This window comes from Cordyceps militaris (assembly GCF_000225605.1).
Source record: "Cordyceps militaris CM01 unplaced genomic scaffold CCM_S00006, whole genome shotgun sequence".
Classification (NCBI taxonomy): Eukaryota; Fungi; Ascomycota; class Sordariomycetes; order Hypocreales; family Cordycipitaceae; genus Cordyceps; species Cordyceps militaris.
This window is the reverse complement of record NW_006271974.1, coordinates 460964-473445: the sequence shown is the minus strand read 5'-3', so window position 1 is coordinate 473445 and position 12482 is coordinate 460964. Positions and strand designations below refer to the sequence as shown.

General features: G+C 51.9%; 3 protein-coding genes across 3 annotated transcripts; 1 reads left to right on the top strand and 2 right to left on the bottom strand.

Moving 5' to 3' along the window:
- Positions 1-626: 626 nt before the first annotated feature.
- CCM_07439 (glycerol-3-phosphate dehydrogenase) lies at positions 627-2787 on the top strand (the record flags this gene model as incomplete). Its single annotated transcript, XM_006672580.1, has 3 exons — positions 627-2066; positions 2159-2552; positions 2645-2787. 3 exons carry the CDS (start codon positions 627-629, stop codon positions 2785-2787), a joined length of 1977 nt encoding a protein of 658 aa, XP_006672643.1.
- Positions 2788-4372: 1585 nt separating this feature from the next.
- CCM_07438 (Regulator of G protein signaling superfamily) lies at positions 4373-6960 on the bottom strand (the record flags this gene model as incomplete). The annotated part of the gene is made up of 6 exons (XM_006672579.1): positions 4373-5307; positions 5354-5601; positions 5690-5874; positions 6268-6369; positions 6632-6849; positions 6924-6960. The coding sequence occupies 6 exons, from the start codon at positions 6958-6960 to the stop codon at positions 4373-4375; spliced, it is 1725 nt and encodes a 574-aa protein (XP_006672642.1).
- A 249-nt stretch (positions 6961-7209) lies between these two features.
- On the bottom strand, positions 7210-7691 carry CCM_07437 (uncharacterized protein; the record flags this gene model as incomplete). The annotated part of the gene is made up of 3 exons (XM_006672578.1): positions 7210-7441; positions 7477-7545; positions 7645-7691. 3 exons carry the CDS (start codon positions 7689-7691, stop codon positions 7210-7212), a joined length of 348 nt encoding a protein of 115 aa, XP_006672641.1.
- Between the last annotated feature and the right edge of the window lie 4791 nt (positions 7692-12482).

Here is a 12482-nt window from a genome sequence, read left to right as displayed (position 1 = left end):
TCTCGCGTTTTTCTGCCAGCCACCAAAATGAGCGTGTGCGTCCGGCACCAGGTTCAATTGGGCGAAGATGGTTCCGTGGCTGGCCTGGTCCCTGGTTACAGCTGGACAAAAACAACTGATACTCTGATGGAAATTATTATATTCATTTATTCTGCAATATTAGAACGTGTATTAATTTACCTTCCAAGACTAGTCAGGTCGAACCTAAAATTTTCAGTCGCACACAGGCGTGTGACGGAGTGTGGCCATCTATCTGCGCGCATGGAGCTAGCTTCACGCCATCAGCACTTCTCTAGTTTCCTGGCGCGGTTAGCTGTGCCATCTACCCTTCCCTTATAGTCTCGTCACCCTCAGCTTCGTCTCGCCAAGGGCAGACAAATCATCTCCGCCTGCCGTGAAGATATCGAAGTAGCAGATCTTGCTTCCGTACGAATCTGCAAGTCGATACGCGATCTGACGTCATCTCCATTTCGCAAGCAGTGTCACGCTCAATCGCATCGCACACAAGGAAAGTTTGACCAGCAACGTGGAGCTTCAAAACGGCGAAACCCATCGTCAACTATACTTTGTCTAGCTCTTAATCGAATCGTATACGAAAACTCAGCCCTTACAAGTCCGCTGCCAACATGTCTGCCGGTGGACGTTTACTGCGTCGCATGCTGTTTCCCGTAGCCGTCGTGACGACAGGAGCTGTCCTGGTCTACAGCTACCGCCCACGAAACATTCCTGGTCATTCATCAGCCGCAGTGCCGGCGCCGACATATGCCCCCGATGGCTCCTTTACGATGCCACGATTCCCACACGTCAAGTCCCGCGAGGAACAACTCAATGCCCTGCGCCTAAGCAGTAGCGGCTCGGCCGGCGACGAATATGATATGCTTGTAATTGGTGGAGGTGCCACTGGTGCTGGCATTGCTCTCGATGCTGTGACTCGCGGCCTCCGCGTTGCTGTCGTGGAGCGTGATGACTTTAGCAGCGGCACCAGTAGCAAGAGCACAAAGCTGGTCCACGGTGGTGTTCGATACCTGGAAAAGGCTGTGTGGAACCTCGACTATAATCAGTACAAGCTGGTCCGCGAGGCCCTCACAGAGCGAAAGTACTTTTTGCAGACTGCGCCGCATCTTTCTATGTGGCTTCCGATCATGCTACCACTGGATAAATGGTGGAAGGCACCCTACTATTGGGCTGGAACTAAGTTTTACGATCTCCTGGCTGGAAGCGAAGGCATTGAGAGCTCCTACTTTCTCACCCGCAGCAAAGCTCTTGAAGCCTTTCCGATGCTCAAGCAGACTGACTTGGTTGGCGCTTTGGTATACTACGACGGAGCACACAATGACTCTCGCATGAATGTCTCCATTGCCATGACAGCTGCTCTGTATGGTGCCACCGTGGCAAACCACGCTGAAGTCACAGGTCTCTTAAAGGATGACCAAGGCCGTCTTTGTGGCGCCAAGATACGTGACAACATTTCTGTTCGCGATGGCAAAACTGCTGAGGACTTTACCGTGCGCGCCAAGTGTATCGTGAACTGCACAGGTCCCTTTACAGATGCCATCCGCAAGCTAGACGACGAAAATTGCAAAGAAATCGTTGCGCCGTCTTCGGGCGTCCATGTTATCTTGCCAGGCTACTACAGTCCAGGCAAGATGGGTCTGTTGGATCCCTCCACCTCTGACGGCCGAGTCATCTTCTTTCTCCCTTGGCAGGGAAACACGATTGCGGGCACCACAGACTCGCCTTGCGCAATCACCCCCAACCCTGTGCCGGACGAGGAGTCTATCAACTGGATTCTTGATGAAATTAGAGGCTACCTCTCTCCCGAAATCCGCGTCCGCCGCGGTGACGTTCTGGCCGCCTGGTCGGGAATCCGGCCGCTCGTCAAAGACCCCAAGGCCAAGAACACCGAATCGCTGGTGCGCAACCATCTCACATTCGTCTCTCAATCGGGCCTTCTGACTTGTGCTGGTGGTAAATGGACTACGTATCGTCAGATGGCTGAGGACTGCGTCGATGTCGCTGTCGACGAGTTTGGCCTCAAGACCAGGGCCGTCGAGGATGCTCCGCGAGTCAGTGGGACCAACCTTGTAGACGATGGTGCCATCCTGGACGGCAAGTGTCAAACCCACAACGTAAGACTGATTGGAGCACACGGTTTCAGCAAGACGCTCTTCATCCCCTTGATCCAGTACTTCGGCGTCGAGACTTCATCCCCTTGATCCAGTACTTCGGCGTCGAGACTGAAGTTGCCAAGCATCTAACTGAAAGCTACGGAGATCGTGCCTGGTCAGTCGCCGCTCTTTGCAAGCAAACAAACCAGCGTTTTCCCGCTCGCGGCGAGCGAATCTCGCAGCTCTATCCCTTTGTGGACGGTGAGGTGCGATATGCTTGTCGACACGAGTACGCACAGACGCCTGTCGACATCCTGGCGAGACGCACGCGCTTGGCTTTTCTCAGTGCTCAAGCAGCCCTCGAGGCTCTCCCCAAAGTTATCGACATCATGACCGAAGAACTAAAGTGGGATCGTCGTAGACAGGAAAAGGAATGGAAAGACAGTACGTTATCGACAACAACCCGCCCTTGACACATACCTCAACTGCTCCGGCAGTTATTATTACTTGATACTAATTTGTTATCTCTCCGACAGCTGTGGACTTTCTCAAGTATATGGGTCTCCCCCAGCCGATGCTGTCGGCCACCCGTAAGCAGGTTGAGCAAGGCAAGCTCGACTTTGCAAGTTCGCTCGACTGGAACATGTACTCGCGACACGACAAACCCCAGGAAGGCTAAACATGTTCTCGCTGTACTTTGGCAGTCACTTCTGTTGAGGAGGTGGCCTGCGCCTTGTTGCCTACATCCGTCAGAGAGGGGCTGTAACGTCCTAACAAGTATCGCGCGCCCTCTCACCGAGGGCAGCAGGGCCATTTATTAGAGCCAGGCCAAATTGTGCTCCCGCCCCAACCTATCGGGTCATACACCCAGCCCTTCTTCTTCTTCTGCTTCTGCTTGCTTCTTCTGCTTCTTCTGCTTCTTCTGCTTCTTCTGCTGGTTCCTTTTTTTTGCGGGGCTCAGTGACGAACCACAAGCCGATGGCTTTCCCGGAAAAAAAAGTCATGGGACGCAATTCCGACGACGACCAGAAGAACCAAAGGGCGGAGGCGCCGCAACGCCGCACGCCCACCCCCACCCACATTGGCGCAACTGGTCGTGTGTGCCCGCCTGTCTTACGCAAGGTACCTTTTATAGAAAGATGTATTTTTTGCTATTTGCCACTGTGAGAAATGAATTCATAATGCGGTGCAATAATGTGCGCGTTTGCATGATACTATGAAAGAAAAATATACATTATTCGTCGCGCAGCTCTGAAGTAGACAGACTTTCCTTTGTATTCCGAGTTCAACACTGACTAAACCGGAGTGATAACTAATAGCTAGGTAGCTAGTGTTTTATTTTAAACTGTATATTCTATGGGTCTGTACCTCTGGCTTGTTTGGGCGGAAAATTGAAACAAAAGCAAAACCATAGTTTACGACTTCTAGTATTTATGGGTTTCTTTACCTGGCAGCCCGGCTCACTGCCACGAATTGCCGCCTATAAACGTGTTTGCCTGCCATGTTAGCCACTATCTACAATCTACCTATGACCAAGCATATATTTAAGCTAAGCGAGCCGTCTTATCAACGCCGCTGCCTGGCCGGTGGTACGCGCGTATGAGGACAATGTCACATTGTCACAAGCCAGAATAGTTAGGGAGGGTAGTAGTCAAAGAAGGAAGCAATAGTGGTCTGGTGCGTACACGCAGAGCCAAAGTCTCATTGGGAAGAAGTGTGTTGCGCCATAGAAATATGGTGGCGTCTCGTGCAGATGCAAAGCAAATGCTGCAAACTAATGTACAGAGAAGAAAGTAAGCCCCAAACTCCGATCCGTCGTACCTATGTCCTCTAAAATATATGACAATGTCGTTCGCTGTTGAACAACTTGAAGGAAAAGGGAAAATCGCAAACCATGTCTAGAAGAAAGAAGAAGTCGGTCGTCTAATAGAAGAATCAACGCTCTTAGCCATCGAAAATGTTTCGCTTGAATAAACACTAATGAAATTCCAGAAAATCAATCGCCATTATGATTCCAGATTCGTGTCGTAAAGGGTTAAATAGCGCGAGAAAGCCGCAGTCGCGGTCTATTTGTGCCACCATGCAGCTTCCCAGCCACAAGAGTCGTAAGTGGCGGGAAGGTCGCCTTTGCAGAGCCGTGACCCGGCCCACTCAGCGCCAAAGTGATCGAAATGTTGCACCTGGCGAGGGTCGCTCGTAAACCGAAAGTTTACAAGCTGACGGTTTTTGATATGGCCGTCGGGCATGGTCGTGGTCACGCACCTTCATAAGGTGGTACTGTTGCCGCTGCCGCGACGGCTGGCGACGCCAGAGGAGGAGGAGGAGGACGTGGCGGCATTAGGCCGTCGGCTAGAAGCCTTGCGAGTAAAGCCCAGCTTTTCGCCCATCTTTTTCCAGCCCTTGTTGTGCGCAGCAACAGCACGCTGCAGACCGCCAGGAGATGAGTTGAACGCCCAGTCTGAGGTGGTAGGCGGAGTCGTCGGAGGGGTCATGGGCTCGCTGGTGGCGGGAGAGTTGCCCTCGCTGTCGTCGGTGAGGCCTTCGAACTCGAGACTCTGGCTGGTTCGGCTCCTGGTGGTTGTGTGAGACCGAGGGGAGCGAAGCTGCTCCTCACCATGCTCGATGTGCAGCGGGGCGACGGATTCGAGAAAGGGAACCAGAAGCGAGTCATTCATGAGCTCATAAATGATGCGGCCGGCGTCGTCGAGAACAGAAGGATGGGGGGGAACAGGGTTATAATGGGTCATGAGAAGGCGATCGCGGACACGCGAGGGGATGTTGACCTCACGAGGAGCGCAAGGGACAATGTACACCTGCATGAGCTTTTGCCAAAGGGCAGAGAGGCGGGCGTTGGCGGTGGTGACGGATTCAGCCTCGGAGGCGAGATCTTGGTAGAAGTTGGAGTAGCGCTGAGCATCGAGAGTGAATTCAAGCGTCTCCATGCAGTGGTTTTGAGATAGATAGGCCATGAAGGCAGCAAGAGTGTAAGGAGGAGGCGAGATGTCGTGAAGAATCTCCCGCAGGGTCGGGGGCTGATGAGCCGCCATGATGTATCTGGGAGAACCTGGACGTGAGGTAAAAAGCTCGCTGGTAGGGCGCGAGCATGTGTCGATTTCGAAAAAGTCTTCGAAGGCGGAAGATGGTCGCGGGGATAATTCAGTAGGACTGGGAGTCAAGTCTACCATCAGGCTAACCATGTCTACTTTGGACCCCGCGGAGGGAGTTTGGTTCTCAAGGCAGCGGACCAGTGATTGCGACAAACCAAGGGAGGCTATTGGGAGCGACTCGCTTGGGGACGCAACAGAGGCCGCGGTGAGAGCGTGGAAGAGCAAGGTCGAGTGTTGTGTAAGTTGTAACGGCAAGCGGAAAGAAAGATACGCTAGATTTGCGAACAGACGGGGCGCGAGAAACGAGGGCGTACGGGTGCACGGAATAGTGTGACCAAGATGTCTGGACCAGAATACCGGTAACGGATGTTGAGAGAATCAAGTCGCTTGCCAACGTCGGACAACAGGATCAAGTGTGGTACGACAGAAAGAGGTGTAGCAGGAGAGAAGAAAAAAGACCATGTGCAGCGATACGGTCGGATGGAGGTATGAGAATGGCGAAAGGACACCGAGTTGTTGGAATGCAGGGTCGAGGAGAGCAGAGAATTGGGGTGCGTGGTGGTGTTTGTGTGTTTGTGCCAGGCAGGATTGGAAATGATGGCGGAAGCGGGGAGGCGATGGTATTCGAATGGTGTGGTGAAGAACAACTGGTGCAGCTTCTAATTTTGGTGGCTTGCAGGGGGGTAGATGTTGCTCTGGCGCTAGGAAGGGCGGTCGTCTGCCAGTCTGACAGTCTGACAGTCAAAAAAAAAAGGGAAATAATGTAGAAGAGTTGTGGGAGGGACCGAGTTTTGTAACAAGGAATGGAATGATGGACTACTGGTAGGGAAGAGGGGGGGGTATGGTAAGGCAATCGAGCATACGCCCCATCAGGGTTTTAGAAACATTGGGCAAGAAAGTCGAGTGGAAGCCGCAGCGAAGATGGCGTAGAAGAAAGAGGAGAAAGGGGGGGAGGGGGGGTGATCGGAGCTTTTTTCTTGCTTCTGCACAGGTTGCTAGTTAAAGTCACAGAAGTGCATTCCGGGGAGAGCGACAGAAAGACCAGCCAGGACCCTCTGGGTCCCTCCTCTCAGGCCGCCGGGGCCCTCTTTGCCTCCCTGGTCAGTGGCGCCGGGCTGGGCTGCTGGGATCTCTGGGTCCCAGAGAAACAAGGTCTATGGATGGCATGGATGGCGCTAGAATACAAGTCCTGTCAGCCCACCCGTCCAAACGGGCCTAAAAAGCAATGCGCGCAATGCTTTTGTCTGATACACCTAGGTACCTCTCTACATACAATACAGACTCGCCAAGTCCCTACCTCGGTAGGAGCGCGGCAAAAAGGCGATGGCAGACCAGTGTTGATTGCATTTATTATTCACGATGATAGCCCAGTAGCGGCTATCAATGCCCGCCCTCGTCTTGGTCGCGTCGGCTTACCGTGTCCTTGAGCCTTGAGATGTACCGGCCGACGGCTTTCAGAGCGCCACCGACGTTGTTTCTAGAACGCCTGCCCTGGTCACCTCTGGCCAGTCCGCTGCCAGGTCGAGCCGCCGCGACACCATGCTGACGCAAAGTGCATGGATTGGATGATTGGCCGGATGAGACCTGCACAGACGTGCGAGGCAAGCAAGCAAGCCAGCCGCAGCGCCAATAGACTTATGCTTCGCATCCTCAATGCGTTATTCAGTTGTCAAGATTCACATAGTGTCGGACCATAGTTACCACCCACCCGCCTTGCCATCGCCTGCAGGTATTGCTTTCACCATATCGGCCGGCCTGCAGCCATAACGGGACCATGGGGTGATGCACGCGCCGAATGGCGAGAGGCTGTTGCCCCAGTAGTGGGCTCTGACCAGGAGTGCAATGGTGCAATGGCAATCTGGTAATAAGTACATGGATAATACCTGTACTTTTTTTCGTGTGTATTTACAAAGTTTGTGCATCCTTACAGGACTCCCCGATATGCCGACTTGATTTAAAGAGGCGCCGATTCTCGCACATCGGTCAATTGTCATTTAACGTGTCTGCCTGTATCCGCATCTTGGAGCCGGCTCATCTTGCATCTTTCCGAAACTCGGCATCCGCACGGCGTCGCGCCCATCTTGCTCTACACCAGGGTTCTTAAACAGTCCTACTCGAATACTGGACGCGCAAGTCTCCACGCAGTCTGGGTTTTCTTCTTCATTATTCCCTCGATTACACGCCACGCTGTTTGTCCCTCCGCGAATCAGGTATTTCCTCGTGACCCTTCGAAACGAGTCTTCTAACAACAAATTACATACGTATGTGGATTGGGGTCGGGCTGTGCAGTGCCCCATATTTCTGACGCAAAGTCGGTGGGCGCTGGACCGCTAGTTGACGATAGCAAGGACAAGCCATGCTATTAAAGTTTTTTGACTAGGTACCTACATACATAGGTTGGTACCGTAGTTGCGTACCTAGGTACCTACCTGCAAACGGGGACGTGCCAGACGGCTGGGTTACAATTGTTGAACATTTTGGTGCCCCGGGGTTTTCAGCACTCCAAATTACCAAGCAAGACTTAGAGATTTATGAACTACCAAGAGGTAAAAAAACGTATATATCTGTTGGTGTCCTGAGCACCTGTCTCTGCCTAGGTCGGTGGCGAGAAAACGGCCAGCTTCTAAATGTACGGATACGTAGGTACATAGGTAGTCAAGCAACCAAGTTCAACCAGTGACCGCTCTGGGTAAGAAAAGCGGGTAAGAAATGGACTTGAGGCTAGGTACCTTTCTAAGTACCTACACTAGACATGGAACGTGTCTAACATGTACTTTTCCTTATAGCGACGCTATGTTGTCTAACCCAGCTAAAAAAAAAAAAAATTGACTATCTACAAGTAGCCTAATCGCGTCAGAATAGGGGTAGTTATATATCAAATAGGGGACCTACTAGGTACCTTGTAGGTAGGCAGGTTGCAGACAGAGCACTGTCCTAGAGCTAGAAGGACGCTAGAAGCTCCGAGCCCAAAGCCCAAGGCCCATTTATCACCCAGGTTAGTACCTACTCCGTACAGTGGTCCCAATTACCGTTGGCGCGCTGTTGTTCGTTCCATTCATCCCGTGGGCAGCACCAGTATTCTAATAGTTGAGGGTGGCTGAATGGCAGTGGCCATGTTGGTGTCCGTTGTAATTCGTACGAGATATTGATTAATGAAAAAAAAAAAATGCAACCCGGGCTTGGTTAATTTACAACACCTCTGTGGACTGCACGAATTCGACCAACTGCTCGCAGCACAATGTGTCTGGCTGGCTAGGTACGAATCCGTCTTCTGCTCCGGGGCCAAGGTTTGATTTGTCGCGAGATGTAGAGCGCCTATATAATTATTACATCAATCAGTGACCAATGTCCCGCAAGCACCTATTACAAGGTGGACAAGGTGGACAAGGTGATACGACCTCAGGATGAGGAACCAAGCCACGTAGAGACGGCGGCAGACATCACAGGAGCATTTCGCTGAAAAGCTTTCTCAACAACTTCCTTGGATGACGAAACCCCTGATAATATAAATCTTGCGATTGAGATCCAGATAGGGCTGCATAGGCGACGCCGCCTGGGCACCTTCAGGAAACACGAGAGCCTGCTCGGCTCTTGGCATTCTAGAACAATGGACGGCAAGCCCTCGGCTAGTTCAGCGCATTGTCACCCTTGTTTGTCAGTCAGTGCTCAGTACCACTCGTCACTTATTAGGTAAACTAACATGTCGCTTGTCACCCGCACCCATGTTTGCCTCATCACCGGCGAGGTGGCGTGTGAGAAACCCTGCACTCTGTAGCGTTGCCAGCGGTCTGGGAGCGTTGCACACCCGCCGCCGCCGCCGCCGCCGCCACCGCCAAACACCACCAACAGGCCGACAACGACCACTAACTATTGCTGTTCCCTGCGCAGCCACGCCTTCACCCAGCCCCCAACGACGCCCCAATATGGCGACTCGTGCATTGAAGCCTTTTCTTCGAGCCCAACTCGGTTCGGTCCATCTCTCGCCGTCCAACATTAATGAGGAATTAACACGTTACTCGCAACTACACCGCAAGCATCGCTGACACGGCCCCCGCTACGGCATTCCCGGATCCATGTGCCCCGCCCTTGTGTCACCAAACGGACCGCTCTCGCTGACAACTCTCGTCTTCTTTTTGACTTCCTTTTCCCTTCTTTTGGCACGGACAACTATTAATACAGGCTTTCCCATCTCTTCAGCAAAGCTGGCGCCCAATCATGTTCGGGTCGCAGAGTGGCCCGTTTTTCTCTCCCCTCCCCTCTTTGTTCCAATAATGCCCCGGTTGTCAAGAAGATTTTTCGTGTCCGCACCGCGCCCGCTTCCGAGAAACACGCAGTGGTTCGAAAAAGATCAATAACTATCCCTGTGCCCTTGTTTTGGTTTTTCATCATTTGCGATACGTACATAAACAGTGCTTCTACCCGTGGCTTATTCAAGTACCGCCACGACGTCGTACGACCGTCGGTCATGCCGTCTGTATGTCGGACCTCGGCCCTGCCCTTCTCCCCAGCAAGTCCCACTGGCACATTGGCGACGGCCGCTGCCGAAATGAATGCTCGCTTACTCGCAGTTGAACTCGGTTTATTATCCCACCAGTAATGCGTTTGTTCATCTCAACGCTTCTACGCCCAAACAAAACGCCGACAGTTGGAGTGGCCTCGTCTGCATCCCTCGGCGACAACTATCAATCCCGGGGGTTGTTTGCTTCCCTGCAGAACCCTGCGGCGGATGGCTTGGTAGGGCATTACGCATGACGCCCAGCGAAATACAGTGCAATGGCGGCAATCACTATGTAACGCCCGCGTGGGTGTTCGCCCGATTGTTCGCAGGCTCGAAATCTAACCTCGACTAGCACCTCCGACACGCCCTTGTGACCATGACGATGTTCATGTGCGCAAAACGTACATGTTTAAAAACTGGCATTTGATACCAGGCCCACGAACGGAATGCCAGCATGGGCAATGATATCCGGCGTAGTTGAGAGAAGCTGTGGCGATCCGTGGGTCGTTGTGATATTGGTTGCCAAGCCAGTCACACGGCAAGCCTTGAAAAATATTATATTTTGCTCGTCGTAACATGCCCCCAGCTGCACCTTCAAATGGCAGTCATTGATAATTTAAAGCCCATCTAATGTGATAATCGGTGCTTCACTGACCCGTTTCTGATCTAGACTTCGAGCGCAAGGCCACCATGACTACCTAGGTACATAATTTGTAGATAGATCGGGGGCCCAGGCAAAACTAGGTAGGGTCTGCACCAAATCGGGGCACGTCACAATGTATCTCTTGTAATACGACGCAGACGCATGCACCGTTGACCACGGCAGGTCTCGACGAAGCTCATTTCAGCGTTGTTTTCAAAGACAGCCACTGGCAACTGGCCTGGTCAAGGTAGTTATGGCGCGCCGATACCAAAATAGCCACCGTTGCTAGGTTTTGTGTAATGAATACCTAATAAATAAAGTAGTATTATTAGTTATTAGTGTCGGGTTCCGCTTCGTTGCGACTGCGACACTCCAAGACTATTCTCTTCCAGCGTCAACATTGGGCGATATCCCTCACACTCACCTTCTTCTTCTGGTTCCCCAGCCCTGATTATCCACCCAGATTGGTTCGAATTGGACAAAGGCAGGAGGGGATGCAGTAATCGACTCGTTCCCACCCCACGTCAGTACCCTACATACTTGCGTTTGCTTGCTACCTACCATTTGCTATATTCGGTCTTCTCCTCACCCTATATCAAGTGATGCGCAAGCCCTCACCACCTGCGGAGCTCCATTTCGGGCACCATTCCTATTCCGAGATTTGTTGCCGTTGGATACTGCCTCCCCTGCTGGGCCGATTGTACAGCGCAGCGTTCCATTTACTTGCAGACGGCACATGAACCCGTCATGCAACCTGCATGGCCAGCGCGGAGGGCTTGGGTGAGCATGCGAGATCGCGGTTTTCGGAAATGGCGGGCCATGTCCATTCGACCGCGCTTCAGTGAGGAGCCAATCGTGAACCCTCCAAAATACCGCGCAAGCAAGTTTGTTAGACCATCGTCCATTTTTCTGTGACAAACAGTCCCCAGCAAACCAACTATGTAGTGCCACTGATTGGCCCCCAAAAACGAGCGGGACGGTCACTTCCATCTTTAGCTACCGAACTATTGGCAAAGAACTATAATCATACGAGGCCAAGGCGATTGCGACCTACAACTTCCATCAATGTCAATAAACCTGTTAGTCATGAGGTTGCCACATGCACAGTATACAGAAATGCAATGCAAAGCTTCGCAAGTGGCTTTTCCCGTCTTCGATCAAGGCAAATTTATTGCATGGGCCCGCAGTAAAAGAGACGAAAAACGTACATTGTGGTGCAGCCGTTGATTCTGTGAATGCCATGCCAGGCCAGCCATGTACCAGAAGCACTACTTCATTATTACTGCCTACATCACAACGAGGCACTCGATCACAGACTCGAGGTTGGAGCCTCCGCCTGGTTGCGTCAACTAATAACTTCGATAGAAAACTGAAAAAAAAGGCCTAATATTCGGGTATTCTGGAGGGCTCGGCACTTGAGGGCTTAACTGCAATATGGGGTTGCATCGGCTGCCACACTCGTGAACCCAATTGTCTGTTTTTGATCATCTGCACAGTGTAGAGCATTTCCATTTACCAATCAGCTGCGAGTGCAAAGGGTAGTTATTTCTCCTTGATTATTATATTAACTAGTGTACAGTCTCACAATACGAGGGCCTTGACTCGCTGCTCTGAGCGCCTTGAACAACATGCTCAAGGACGCGACCGCTTCCCCATTCTACTTATTGCATTAGTTACCTAATAATGCCTCTTGAAGGTCAGGTAGGCAAGGTGAGCAACCGGTCTGATGCTCCAGCGACGGGAAGCCCGCAGTGACCCCCACTGCCCCTAGCCTAGCAGCCAGTTTCAGATCAAGAAACGCAAGAAAACCTCGCTCTTGATCCTGGCACCACATGCATGCAGAGCCAAGATGGCCTGAGATTGTGTGTGGCAAAGTACTTGTCGAATGCAAAACCGTAAATACCCATGTACGAATTTCAATAGAGAATAATAGGAGACCAATATCTCATTCGTAGAATCCGATTAACTGCCAAGCGAGGCTAATTAACACCAATTCATTAATCGACGTACAAAAATAGCTAAAGTTTTTTCCTAGTAAGCGGCTGCCGCACTTGCTGGGCTGAGCGGCGCCACCTCTACGACTGGTCCCAACAAGGTGGCTTGCCTCTAACCAACTCAGTGAGGAC